We start from the raw sequence: 14,726 nt of genomic DNA, 5'->3' as shown, positions 1-14,726 counted from the left end.
TAAAATTATCACAAAGTAAAATTATTTTTCCTAAGGAAATCTGAAAAATACTTAAATTGTGATAGTTCAACTGAGGGTGAATATAGGACGTTTATACACGATTTGGGTTGAGTTAGAATGTGAACCGAGTCACAGTTTCATCAATTTTGTTTTAAATGTTCGGAAATATAATTCAAGATTCTACCCAGTCGATTTTTTGCTACGATCACAATTATTAGTCTAGCATGACAATGCATCATCAACCAGTAGAAGAATTGAAACACTAAATGCTACTTTTGAATATGAAACTGAGTACCCTTTTTAAATTATTTCGGCACGACATGTTTCGGCTACTAATTATCAAGTGACTTGATAATTTATAATTGATAATTCGGCATTAGTAGCCGTAACATGTCGTGACGAAATATTCTAAAAAGGGTTCTCAGATTTATATTTTTATTTATAAGCTCAAAAAGATATATTTCCGTATCTACTCATATTCACTCGGGTTGCTACGTGAAAATTCTGATATTGGAAGAGTGACTTGGAATTTTTAACAAACATTCAGAACTGATTTGGAAGAGTTACACTAGGGTCTAAGATATATTGGTAAATGATGGAATCTTGATGAAGCAAAGTACAAAGTTCAACAAATACTTTGGCGCTTTGGGGTGGATAGACGAATACAAAAATAAATTGAAATTTACTGGAAGTTATTTGTAAGAATCAATACCTCTGGCACATAGAATTGGAGCATGTTTTGAACTCCATTTTTCAGCGTCACCACAGAGCTAGGACAACTTGTACAGGAGCCTTGCATCTTCAATTTAACAACTCCATCTTCAAAGCCCTGAAAAAGTGCACAAAAATGAAAATTATTTAAAATATATAGAATTACAAAACATATTAATATTTATACTCTTAGTATATTGCATACTATTTCTCATAATTAGCTGTGCACGATATAAGATTTTATCAAGTTTTGCCCAGTCAAGAGTAATATACCGTACTTCAAATCAAATCGATTTATTTTCGAATAAAACATTTCAAAAAAATGTATTTTCCTACAGATACCCTGAAAAGTGACCAGTTCTGCACTGATTGCAGGCCACAAAGAATCACTTTTCCGCACTAGTGCGCAAAGTGAGTTCTTTGCGTACTCCAGATTTGCAGCATGACAACGCAAAATAGTTAGTAGGTTATATGGAGCACCAGTGCAGCAAAATCAAAATGAAGTTGGTAACAATGACTGTGGTATACCTCACTGCACGTTATAATAACAAGGACACCGAGTTCGAGGACAGCCACCACATGAGTGACAGCCGCCCCTTCATTCAAACACTACTACATTATTCTATTTTATTTATTAATAATAAAATTACACAGAAACAAATTTGATGCATTTCAGGGAATTTTACCCACTTTTCATATTCAATGGTGACTGTAGGAAAAATTTAATGTGAAATACGTGCGCAAAGTTCCTCTGCTGCACTCAACAAACCATTCCGCCCTCGCCTACGGCTCGGGCGTAAACCTTTCTTTCGGTGCAGCAAACTATCACTTTGCGCACTAGTTGCACAAATAACTATTCCCCAACAAGACTATAGAACTTTTTCCACGAAAAGTTCAATGTGATTACCTGGAATACATGAATATATTGGACATTATTCCATTATTTTTTTTAGATATTCTGCTGATCCAATGTATAGATTGTTAAATTATGAACTTGCTTGAATTAGGTCTAACAAGGCAGGGAAAGGAATTTCTAACATTTCCGATTCTCTGATTCTGTCGATTTTGATTACAGTTATAGCCGCTATTTCTATTTCATTATTCACAAAAAAAGTATGTAGGAACAATTGAACTACACTTATTATATTACCATGAAGATGATGTCCCCTCCATCTTCTTGTACAGTGGGACGAATTCTAGTATCCAATAGCTCCTTGATCATCATCACAGTTTCGTCATCGTCTTCATTGATTTCTGAAATATTATTCAACTAAAATTATCACAAAGTAAAAATTATTTTTCCTAAGGAAATCTGAAAAATACTTAAATTGTGATAGTTAGAATGTGAACCGAGTCACAGTTTCATCAATTTTGTTTTAAATGTTCGGAAATATAATTCAAGATTCTACCCAGTCGATTTTTTGCTACGATCACAATTATTAGTCTAGCATGACAATGCATCATCAACCAGTAGAAGAATTGAAACACTAAATCTAAAATTAATTATTGACTTCACAAACAGGAAAACTATAAACTATACCGTACTTGTAATTGAACCCACTTTACATAGCATACTAATTCATAAGATGAAAACAAGCTTCGATAATTATTTGTTTCTAACACATTATAGCGATTGAATATTCTTAAGAGGAACTACTTATTCATGAGACGTCTTTCCTGATAAACTATAATATTGATAGTTTGGATCATAATCCCAGTGGTATTAAAAAAATTTAACTAACGTGTATCAGGAGAAGGAACTGCGTCTGTTTGCAGCAGCGGCAGCCCACTAGCGAAGAAGTCCATGATTACAGCAAATATTTCTGGTTTCACAACCCTCCAGTCAACATCTTCATCTGCCTACAATTGGATCATAGTATATAGTTAATTCAAAGTTCAAATTGTCGATTTGAAATGCATGCAAATATTTTGAATTGATTGGCGATAAATGCTTAAAATTAGAGTTTGCTACTTAAGTTGTCGATAATATGATTTGTAGAAGATACCTAAAGGTGCAAATCCATAGAGGTGTTCTAGCACCGCTGATGAGGTGCTATTCCTTAACAATAAATAATAATTCTTAGAAAGTGATGGCTCTCCCTGCTTACTCAGCGCTACTGCGCTTACTACTAGCTGCGCTACTCAGCAGCACTGCTAGAACGCCTCTAAGGAATTGCATCTTTATACATCACTTTCTAAGAATAATTGTTTAAATAGCATAACAAAAACAGACATAATGAACTGACCAAGAAATCGTTTAAATTTTAAACATAAAAATAGGTACTGTTATATTTATTCTATTCTTCTTAAACGTAAGAAGATAAATGGGTAATCTCCCTTATATTTTCATTTCATTTCACAATAATTTATAGCTCAGCAATAGATTATTTATTTTATGTTGATATTTATTCATCCGCAGACAATACATACAATTTATGTATAAACAGGCATTCGGTCAAAGCTGCTTTAAATCCTAATTTAGAACAGACAGTCTATAGTTTATGAGATTTGATGATTTGATTCACACAAAATTTGAGTAAAAAAAAGATCAACTGTTCAGCTTATAAATCTATCTATTAGTCAATTAACTAGTACCTTTTTACTCATATTTTTGTACAAACAAAATGTTTTGCATCATTTGGATAGCCCGAGAAAATACTGTACATTTATCTATGTATATATCAGAGAATATCAATTCCCTGATTAATGAATTTTCTTAGATGACTATTAAATGTTTCAACAAATTTAAGTCTTATGATTTGAATGAATAAAAGTTACTCACCTTGGTGACTGTGATGAAATCAGAACCAAAGAATACAGATTTGACTCCTTCGATCCTGAATATAAGCTTTGCTAGTGGGGAAGTATAAGCTGTTGATGCTGTCGGAAAATCAATTGTTTGGCCTGGCTCTAGCACCTGAAAATGTACCGTAAGTGACGTTCTTATTAAGGATAAAATCAGATAGATATAACACAAGAATTCTGTATTTTTCTGTAACTGATCAATGAATATTATCGTATCGCCATAATCCAATAGCTGGTTGTAATTTCAATTGAAATCTAGTTACCGTGATGGATTATCTAACAGAGTAAACAATAAAATAAAATTTACTGACATATGTTGAAAATCCTGAATTAATAAGTCCGAAGTTTACTTTTTACTTGTTGATTGACCAGGAAATCGTCTAGTTTTCTTTCCATAATTTTGAGATTCTCATTAGTAGTTTCCTAGGTTGGTATGTATCTTCGTTTGTTAAAGAGGCGGGCCACCGAGTGAGCTGGCGAGTCATTAAATTTCTTGAGCATGCGTTACTGGAAATCGATGTCGCTTCAATATTTTAGTTTTGTTCTTGTGCTCTTGTCTATCAATTTATATGTTAAGATTAATATGTTGTTTATATTATGAGATCAATGTAAGTATCCTAAACCGAGTAAAGAGGGTCTTGCAGTGCTCCATCATTTTATTTCTAAGTATGGCTCTCAGCGCCCTCTTCAGGATAAGCAGGACTATATTTAGACATGTTTATGCAGCAGATATTCAGATTACTTATTATTTGAATCTTCTCATCAAGTTGATTCATGAATTCTTATATGAATAAACTTACTTTAGAAGTATAAATATAAATAATAAACTAGTAGTATGCTATTCGACATACCTTAACACCTGGCAAGAATTTCAAACTATTTGGATTGGGCGTTTCTTGAGTTTGAATAAACATAGATCGCAATAAAGATGTATGAATATGTGATGACTGAAGAACCGATTTGTTCTTTTTCAAAATCGGTTTGACACAAGGACAGCTGAATGAATTTGTACTTCTGAAAAGCAAGAAATAGATTAGTTGTGTGAATTTGTTACAAGAAAGAATACTAGAAATGAAGGGTGTCAGTGGAGGCGGCATGCCCTCCCTCAACTCTCACCGACCTTTGGCTCAGCCACTGGCTATGAAAACCGACGCTCTCTTTCAGAGAGCACCTTTCGGCTTCTATTCTTCCTCAGGACGCGAGACCTCCTAGTCAGAGACCCCCTAACCCCTCCTTAGAACGCGAGACCTTCTTGTCAGCGGCCCTAACCTTCGTCAGGAAGCGGGAACACCTGTCAGAGGCCTGTAACCACTCATTTGGACACAAGAACTCCTTGTCAGCTTTCTATAGCCTTCCCCAGAAACAGAAACTTCAAAGATAGTGCGATCTCGTCACCGGACTGAATAGCCAGTACCACAAGGTCCAACAGGAAGACTGGTCTGTACCGAGGCCGGCAAGTAATCAACCAGTGCCTGGAAAACTCACCTAGAAGCTGGGTCTCGCTCGACCCAGTTAGAAGAACAGACACTTATCGCTCCCTTCCCCCACCCACATCACGACTGAGCGAGGTCGAACGGGAGAAACACCCGAGCATCAATCCGGTCAATCAAACAATAGTAGGGAGATGTAGTGTCCGCCAAAGTTTATTTAACGTCAATGGACAACTGACAAGCCTTGTTCCTTTTCCAATCATTCATAGTTGAGAATGATATTGTATGTATCAATGTATAAAATAAATAAATAAAATACGGTAAGTATAAGGAGATAATGCCAAACTTATAATGTCAATGTAATTTTCGCGAAACAATCTTCGTCAGTTTAAGTGATTCAGTAATTCCGAATTTTCAATCCATGAATTGCACTTGCTGAATGGATTTGGTAAAAAATCTCATAAATCAACATTGAGATTCGTGGTTGAAAAGATAAAGAGTTCAAAAACAATGTATTGCGCTGTAGCGCAGGTGACATCAACTTGAGCCAGGAATAGGTGTTAACCCAAAAATATGCAACTAAGTTCCAGCTACCATACGTCACATACCTGAGGGACAGGCCAAATTCAAGAAAACCCTGAAGAGATACCTGATAGCCAGACCCTTCTACTCTGTAGAGGAATTTCTACAGAATGACGACCACGAAGCGACCGCATCTCAAGTGGGATGAAGACAAGTATCAAGTACTGTATTGATCTAGGGAGTGAAGTTATAAAGTGAAGTTGGAAAGAATAAACGGTAAAATCGAGCTTCAGCCTGAACTGTAATAGAACTCGTGGCTCGTTTTTTGCCTTGAATCGATATTTCTTTTGTTTATATTTGTCTTGAGCCACCTAGAGTGAATGTAATAAAAAATAGTTCTCGTGGAAAATTTTGACAAAAACTGTTAAATTGAGGTGAGATTGAAACATAACCAACAAACACGAAAGTACAGGTAGCATCTACAAATTTTTCATGCATGCCATATAGCATAGTATTTTCTTCACATTGCACACATTACATAGAAAATTCACTTATAGGAGATAAAATAAATTCTAAACAAGAACAGACTCTAACTTGGAAAAATTCTTAGACCTTACACATAGCCTGAGCTTGTATCTCCTAAACTTATTTATTTTCATGATTATTGACAGAGTACCAGGATGAGGAATCAACAAGATAAAATGTCACCAGAAATAGGAAAAATAAGTCAAACGACAGTGATAACTGTATTAATGTTCAGGCAAGAAGCCAACACCAGTCTTTATGTAATATATGTCAAGAAATAGTTAGTGATCAGGATAAGGCAATGGCTTGCGACTGCAATGAGGACATAATATGGTACTGTAATAGTGTGAATATTGAGTGGGCATATTGTAGTTGTTTTTTTGTGTGTCTTATTTTTCAGGTTTTTGAACTGGAATGAACTTTGATTTTTACTGTATGTTGAACCCCGCGTTTTAGTCTGAGAATTGACTCTGTCTTGTTTGAATTTGCGAACTTGTTGCTTAGTTGTCAAAATTAAAGAAATTTTCGTGCATTTTTCAAATACAGTTTCAATTTCATGTCGAAAAAGCCACTATATTTGAAAATTGTACGAGCATTGACCTTTTTGCAGCTTTGGCTTTTCCACTGGAAGTTATGCTCAACGCTCGTGGAGGGGGAATAATTTTCAGTGAAAAGGCCACAGTTCGAATTGAGACGTAACTGGAAAACATGTAACGGTGTGCCAGCCTCGGTCCTCTGAATGGGCCCATTTCCCATTCAGAGGGACAAATTGTTAAGTTTTCAGTTATCGGTAATTTCTATCTAGTTGAATAGGAAACCAAATTTTATAGTTAGTAGGAGTAGAATCAGGAAATTATTTGTGCGTGTGAGTTCAAGTATAGTAAGTTTTATTGAAGAGTAAGTGAGTGTTTCTGAAGAGTCCAAGTTTGAATATTGTTAAAATGGTGAGTGCCGAAAATTTGTTGTTTTTCTTATTAAGCTCAAAATTTAGTACATAGAATGACCAAGGCCCGAATTTAGTTGCAGCAAGTTGGCAGGTTCCCAAAATGTATAGATTAAAAATTGAGCATGTCTTCTTGACCTGAATCGATTGCTGAATAACTTTGTTCTGTTTGAAAATTTGACATGTTACCTGACTTTTATCAATTAGTTCTACCTATTTAGAGTTCAATAAACCTGAAGTTGAATTTTATTAGTATTTTTCATTGAAGTTCCTGGCTCGTAGTTGCTAGTTGCTATAATAGGTGATAATTTATGATAAAGATGATAATCTGTGCATTTGAATGAACGAATCCACTAAAAGCTCCCAACCAATCAAGGATTCAACTAGAGATTTGATAGCATAATTTTGGTAAATATTATAGGAGAGAAGAAACAACCCTCCACCGTTTACAGTGCCACACAAAATGTGGAGGCATTAGCGGCCTAAAATATGACTTGATGAAGGCGGGACGAAGCACCGAGCTACCATAGCAACCATGGCTATGCGAAAGTTGTAGTAATCTCATGAACAACGAGGCTATGCAGATCTCAACAATGCTAAATAGAAGCAACGAATCGACAAACGAAGAATCTAATTCTTGTACACGCTGTAAACTCACAGCTAGAACAAATCAAACTAGGCTAAGTCAATCTAATCAATTGGACGGAGTAATAAAGATTTTATTAGCTGACATAAAGGAACTTAATGATGAAATTCGACTACTGAGATCCGACAGGGACAGAATTTCAGATTCACTTACTAGGAAGGCAGACGTAATTTATAAACTGGAAAATATCTTATTTGAATTCACCCAGGGCCATCTATCGAGCCAACATGCCCCATCAGGAAGAAAGCTGAAGAGGACACAATTCGCCTGTTGAATGACGCTGAATCCACTGAGAAAATTACTGGAGAGAATAACCGGAGCATCACAGATTTACATTGCTCACCCGTCCACATAAGTTACACCGGAAAAAATCCCTGCCCATCGGCTCATATGAAAGGTGTTTTGACAAAAATAAAATCCAGACAAACAAAGGACAAACCGACCCGCATGATACACCCGACGCAAAAACAGGTGAGAGGCTACCACTAACACAACCTGAGGAAAACTCACAGCTGTCTGAGAAGCAGAAGAGTGATGCACCACTGATAATAGGAGACTCTTTGCTGAAACATGCAACTAGTATTATACAAAAAAATAGTTAACAGGACATAAATATAGAGGTCATCCCAGGCGGAAAAATCCAGGATGTCAGCAGAGTTCTAAAAAACAAATCCAATTTGCCAACTAAGGTAGTACTAACATAGGCTCAAATAACTTACTTGGGTCAAAAAACCCGAATCACGTGATGAGACCTCTATGGCTCACCATAGAAGCAAACAATAAGCGTTTTCCACACATAAAATGGTATGTATCATCCATCCCACTGCGTGAGGACACAAGTGAGAGATTCATACAGTAAACCAACAAGGCACTGAAATTTATGTGCTGGCAGCTAAACGCTACGTATATAGACAACACTCAGCACCTCACAAAAAATCACCTAAATTGGGATGGAGTTCAATCTGGGAATTGATTCTGGACGAAAGATTGATGAGCGCACTTGATGCTGTAGAGGAGGCGGAGGGCGGCACACCGCACCCAAACTACGAGACAGCCTCACCCCCTCACCCAAACTAGACAAACAGAAAACTACTACACATTCAGGCCAATATCTAGCCGGCACTACAAAGCAGGAGCAAACAGATCAGGACATACAACAGAACAGACACAAAAAAACAGATGCGTACATTGAAAATCTATCATCTCAATATCCAGAGAGGCCTACAAAATAAGATCGACAGACTATTGATGGAAATAAGTCTTCACACTCCGGACATTCTCATACTTTCAGAACACGGCCTACGACTTGATGAGCTATTGAGCACACATATTGCTGACTACACACTCGTTACCGAATTCTGTCGAACTGTATATATGTGGGGAGGCATAGCACTGTATAAAAAAGACAGCTTAACCACAAGAATAAAAGAGATCGTGTTCAATGGACTTCAGAAGCCAACAGAAAGGATCTTGAGACGATAGCAGCAGAAGTCCAACTTAAGAAACAGAATCTGATATTAGTAGGTTCCTATAGATCACCTGATCCTAGAACAGAAATGGAACACTTGAATAGGTTGGAGTGTGTACTGCAAAAATACACAGGAAAGAAATGCCACATAGTACTACTAGGAGATACGAATATAGACATACTGAAAACAGATAAACAAACCTATAAAGATTTAAACAACTTGCTGAAACAGCACAGCTGCTACATATATGACATACCGGTCAGTCGGTTACTAGAAAAACCCAGACAATACAGACCTTAATACACCTATTAAAAAAGTAAAAGCAATAGCATACCCAAACTTAATTTCAGATCATCACTCAATACTATGTGACATAAAATATAAAGTCGAACATCAAACAGCCACTTATGAGTATGCCAGAAATTATTAAAAAGCAAATTTAAATAAACTAAAACAGCAACAGGCCTTGTAAATTGGAGACCAGTAACTACGACTCATTCAGTGGAAGACAAATACAAACATTTTCAAAGAATAATGCACTTAAGCATAGATGAAACTATGCTAAGAGAATCCAAGAAGATTAACAGATGCTACAAAACTAAAAGATGCTACAACGCAAACATATGATATAAGTATGTGCTCACAGGCTGTATGGAAGACAAGGAACAACATTTGAAAATGAAAAAAGCTTATGACCTGGATGTAAAAAACAAAAGGCAATTCCAATTTAAAATGAAAATACAACAGGCAGAAAATAAAACCAAAGTCTTGTGGAGAACGATAAATGAGGAAAGAAAAAAATCCAAAAATGTCAGAAATGAGAACCTCTACCTAACTGTGCGAGATCAATAAATTACAGATTCCTATTGGCAACATCTTAACGCTGGCTTCACGCAGCCAATAACAGGATTGAATGACATGATAATACTCCCAATAATCTGGAATTGACAGAGAATGCTCAAAAATTCGACCACTTTGATGCAGTTACCAACACAGAATTATCCAAGATCCTTATGAGACTAAAACCAAACAACTCTTCAGGTCACAACGAAATTACAGGGAAAATTCTAAGGTACTGTGAGGATGAAATAAGAGACCCACTGTTGCACATAGTAAACTCATCATTTGAACAAGCAGTATTTCCACAAAGTTTAAAAATAGCCAAGATCTACTCCAAATTCAAAACAGGTGACCATACTGATCCAAAAAACTACAGACCCATAGCAAATCTTCCTATTGTATCCAAGATTATAGAGCGGGCGGCATACAATCAATTGATTTCATATCTGGAGACGAATGGGTTGTTGTCTACGAGCCAGCATGGATTTCGAAAAAATCACAGTACAGCCACAGCGATTTCCAAACTCTGTGATGAGGTGTGTAAGATATGGGAGGATAAAAAATATGCATCAGGACTGTTTATCGATCTCCGGAAGGCTTTTGATGTACTCGATTGGAACATACTCAAAACAAAACTAAGAAAAATGAGAATTCAAGGCAGAGCACTTAAGTGGATTGAAGACTACCTCCAACATAGAAAACAATATGTAGAGCTGGATTTCCAAAGACAAAATCAAACTTTTATATCACTTTTAAATAGACAGCACGATCAGTCAAAAGAGGAGTACCACAAGGGTCAATCCTGGGACCGCTGCTCTTTCTTATGTACATAAATGATTTTCCGGTTTACAAGAAAACAAAAGCAAACTACATAGAACACTGTAAACCACTCTTTAAGCAGACAGGTATCCTCAAAGTAATCTCGATATACATCCTGGAATCCATCATCCTAGTGGTAAACGAAAGTCCGGCTTTAAGATGAGATAAGCACAGTTATAGAACACGCATCGTAGATGACATAAGACTCCCCCAGCATCGACTTGAAAAGTATATTTAATAATAATAATAATGTTTTATTAACTCAAGAGCTTTTACAAACATAGAGTTTCGTCATACAGTAATTTATAGTCAATACAATATCATCAGTTCCATGTCCATATATAAGTATCCATACATACATAAGTTCCATGTCAATAGTCCATTCAATATAAAAATCTTATCACAGCTTATCCGTTTCACTGCTGAGTAGTCCAGATCATAATTAAATGAATTATAACAGAAAAAACAACAACATATCTAATAATGATCAAAACAATACCAAATAATACATTTATATCACAGTCAAGTCAAACGGAGATTAAACAAGAATCAATCACAGTCAGGTAGGTCAAATCACAGAAACAGCATAAAACATAAATAATCTATACATCAATATCACAGCCTCCAGATAAAAATTCATTTATTGAATAATATGGGTTTCTTTCAAACCACTGATGCAATTTGATCTTGAACACATTTAATTTGCAAATCAAGAGGTAGTTTGTTGAAAAATGTTATACCACAAGAAAGCCAGTGGTCCTGAGTCTTTCAAAGTCTGCATCTAGGAACATTAATATCATGACTGGTTCTAACATTAAACCTGTGAAGTGAACCTTTTTCATTATGTTGTAACAGACTTCTCTTGACATTTTTTAAAGCTGATAAAATATAAAGACTATGCACAGTTAACAGTTTTAGCTATACAAATAAAGGACGACATGTTTCCCTGGGAGGCTTACCTAGCATAGCTCTTACGGCTCGCTTTTGGCACAAGAGTATGTCATTTACTGAGGGAGCATGTCCCCATAATTTTAAACCATATTCTATATGACATTGGAACAAGGCCAAGTAAACAGTTCTCAGTTTATCCAATGAAATCGTATTTCTTAATCTTCTTAGAGCATAAATCACTCTAGACAGCTTAGTACAGACATTACTCACATGCACCTGCCAATCCAATTTGGAGTCCAAATAAATGCCAAGAAGCTTCACTGCAGATGCATAATTTCTAATACCACCTCTAAGACCACAGACAATCCTTTGAGTTTTTTCAGCATTCATCAGCAGCCCATTTGCAGCAAACCAATCAGCCGCCATACTGAAAGCTTCAGCCTCAATCTGCTGCAGCATGTGAAGATCTGCATGGCTTGAGACAAGAGTTGTGTCATCTGCGTAGAGTACGGTTCGACAAGGAACATTTGCAGACAGGTCATTTATCATGCACAGGAACAGAAATGGTCCTAAGACAGATCCTTGGGGTACACCAAACTCAACCGCTCTAGTGCTGGATGTTTTATTGTTGCAGCTTACATACTGTTGTCTCTCCCTAAGATAAGATTCCAGCAGCTTCAGTGATTCATCCTTAATTCCATATCTCTTGAGTTTGACCAGCAAGACACAATGTGATACACAGTCAAACGCCTTTGTAAGATCACACAGTGTTAACTGGATGTATTCCTTATTCTCAAAAGATGACAATATACATTTCACAATATCTTCAATAGCCATAGCTGTTGATCTTCCTCTTCGAAATCCATATTGACTATGAGACAAGTTATTAGACTCAAAATAGACAGCCAGCTGAAGAAACAAAATGTACTCAAAAGGTTTTGAAAATATAGGAACTATATTGATAGGTCTAAAGTTCTCAACTGAGAATTTATCACCTTTTTTGTGTACTGGAATTATTTTTGATATTTTCAGACAATCTGGGTATTGACCTTCATTTATACATTGGTTAAATAATGTTTTAAGTGGTTCAACAATAGAATGAATGAAAAAAATTGAGAAAAAAATTGGAGACACCATAAACATCAGTATTTTTGGAATTTGATAATGCAGTCATAGCCCTTATAACGTCATTCTCACTGACATTGCACCATTCAAATTGACACTCAACCTGAACACCAGAGTCTTGAACATCATTAGGATGTAATGCATTTCCAGACATTGCTGCCACTGAGTCTATAAAAAAGTTATTCAGCTCATTTGGGTCAATATCTACTTTATTACTCTTGTTTGTTCTTGTTTCCTGTCTGACAAGTTGCCATACTGTTCTACATTTATTGGAGGAATTAGCAATAAGTCGCCCAAATGAAGATTTTTTAGCCTCAATAATTTTAGACTTATAAATCTTATCAAGGGATACATATGCTTGCTTTGCATGTAGAGAACCAGTTACTCTATAAAGATCGTAATGAAGCAGGACACAATCCCTTATTGACCTTAGTTCCTCAGTAAACCACTTAATTCTTTTACTTGGAGTTCTCTGTCTATTTTGTAGAGGAAAACACAATTCAATTTTATTCTTAATGTTGTGAGTGAAGAGATGAAATGCTACAGATGACCCAGAACCAGCTACAATAGATGTCTAATCAGTTATAAAAATCTCTCTGTAGAAATAATTGTAGTTATTTTGACTATATTGTCTCACAGCAGATGCACATTGATCCTCACATACTTTATCATTTTAAATCTCCAGCCTATTCGGGGGCATACCTGTTTAACCTGCTTCCTGGTAACATACAATCCCTAAAGAATGGCAACACCTTCATAAGAAGCCTAAAACAATACCTGATGGACAGATCATACTATAGCATTACAGAATTCATTGATGACCACACTTTCTCACACCTTAAAAATGAAGGTGAACACCGACACCCCCACGATGGGACGAAAAGGACGATTCCCAGGTCAAGCAGACTGTGGAGAAGTTAAAAGAAGTAAAAAGTAAGTGATCTGTCTCTCCCTCAAACAATGACAGTTTGTTCACTCTAAACTAGACGTTGGCTTCCTTCAATAGATTGGCAGACTTGCAGTATCTGCACATTTATAAATTATTCATTAAACAATGATAAAAAAACATAAATGGCGAATGATTGAGAATAGAAAAACAGGTTTAGTGCAAATAAAATGAATATCAAAGAAAAGGCTACGTTGAGTATAGCGCCCTGAGTCATACATAGAACTAGCACATTTTATCCTGATCCCCCCAAAAAGACACTATCAATTGTGATATGGGCATAGCTTGCCTAGAACAATCCGAATTCAGTATATTCTTTAGGCAAAAGTCTAACCAGTTAGCTACCGCTGTTAGGCTATCTTAACTATTATTGAAGATATCGCCTCAATTTAACAACTGGAAAACCACACTAGTAACACATAATAGATTGAGGAAGATAAATTAATATATCATTTTCTTTTTTTTTCTTTGTTCCAATAATTGTATTAGAAAAGTCTTCAAACTTGACTTAGGCTAACCGGTAAAGGGTTGATTATCTCCTTCAACAACATACAAGTACTATCAATATATCAATGAATTAAATATTTGACTGTCAAAAAATGTATGAGACAGGCAATTAATATAGTATAATGAACTAAAAATAAAAAAATTGATATTAGATATTAGAGTACCGTAACTGAAATGACCTATGATCTAAAAACTGGATTACGCTACATTCTGAAATTTACCTTTGTAAACTTTTTAAAACCGGTAAAATAAAACGCGGTTTGAACATTATAAAATCGATTCTTATCTACAATGATGAAAAAGACAAGAAGTGTTTAGCCGTAATTTTTCCAAATTTGAATACAATCACAAGATTACATCACAATATTCACAAAATACAAATAACCTCAAATTAATTTTGAATTGAATATTAAAAGGAAATCAGCTGTACTTTCTTACAGCTATAATATCAGCTGATCTTGATTATGAAGCCACGACCAAGACCACAGAATAGGTACAGAATGGAAACTTGTAATCAATCGCCTATCTAACCAATGCTTTTTACATG

The 14,726-nt window shown here is 35.7% G+C and overlaps 1 protein-coding gene across 2 annotated transcripts in view; it reads right to left on the bottom strand.

Annotated features, from left to right (window-relative positions):
- Window positions 1-14,632, bottom strand: part of LOC111053293 (NFU1 iron-sulfur cluster scaffold homolog, mitochondrial) — an 18,179-nt gene extending 3,547 nt beyond the window's left edge. For both annotated transcript variants that reach the window (XM_039426173.1, XM_039426166.1), the window contains exons 1-6: window positions 14,401-14,632; window positions 4,368-4,530; window positions 3,494-3,628; window positions 2,454-2,571; window positions 1,862-1,965; window positions 713-829 (exon numbers count right to left, since the gene is read on the bottom strand). In XM_039426173.1, the coding sequence (XP_039282107.1) occupies window positions 713-829; window positions 1,862-1,965; window positions 2,454-2,571; window positions 3,494-3,628; window positions 4,368-4,530; window positions 14,401-14,447 (684 nt within the window). In that variant the 5' untranslated portion in view covers window positions 14,448-14,632. The remainder of the gene's footprint in view (window positions 1-712; window positions 830-1,861; window positions 1,966-2,453; window positions 2,572-3,493; window positions 3,629-4,367; window positions 4,531-14,400) is intronic.
- Between the last annotated feature and the right edge of the window lie 94 nt (window positions 14,633-14,726).

The sequence above is a fragment of the Nilaparvata lugens genome, chromosome 1 (genome assembly GCF_014356525.2).
Source record: "Nilaparvata lugens isolate BPH chromosome 1, ASM1435652v1, whole genome shotgun sequence".
In the NCBI taxonomy this organism is placed as follows: Eukaryota; Metazoa; Arthropoda; class Insecta; order Hemiptera; family Delphacidae; genus Nilaparvata; species Nilaparvata lugens.
The sequence above is the reverse complement of the archived record's forward strand: the minus strand, read 5'-3'. Positions and strand labels throughout refer to the sequence as shown.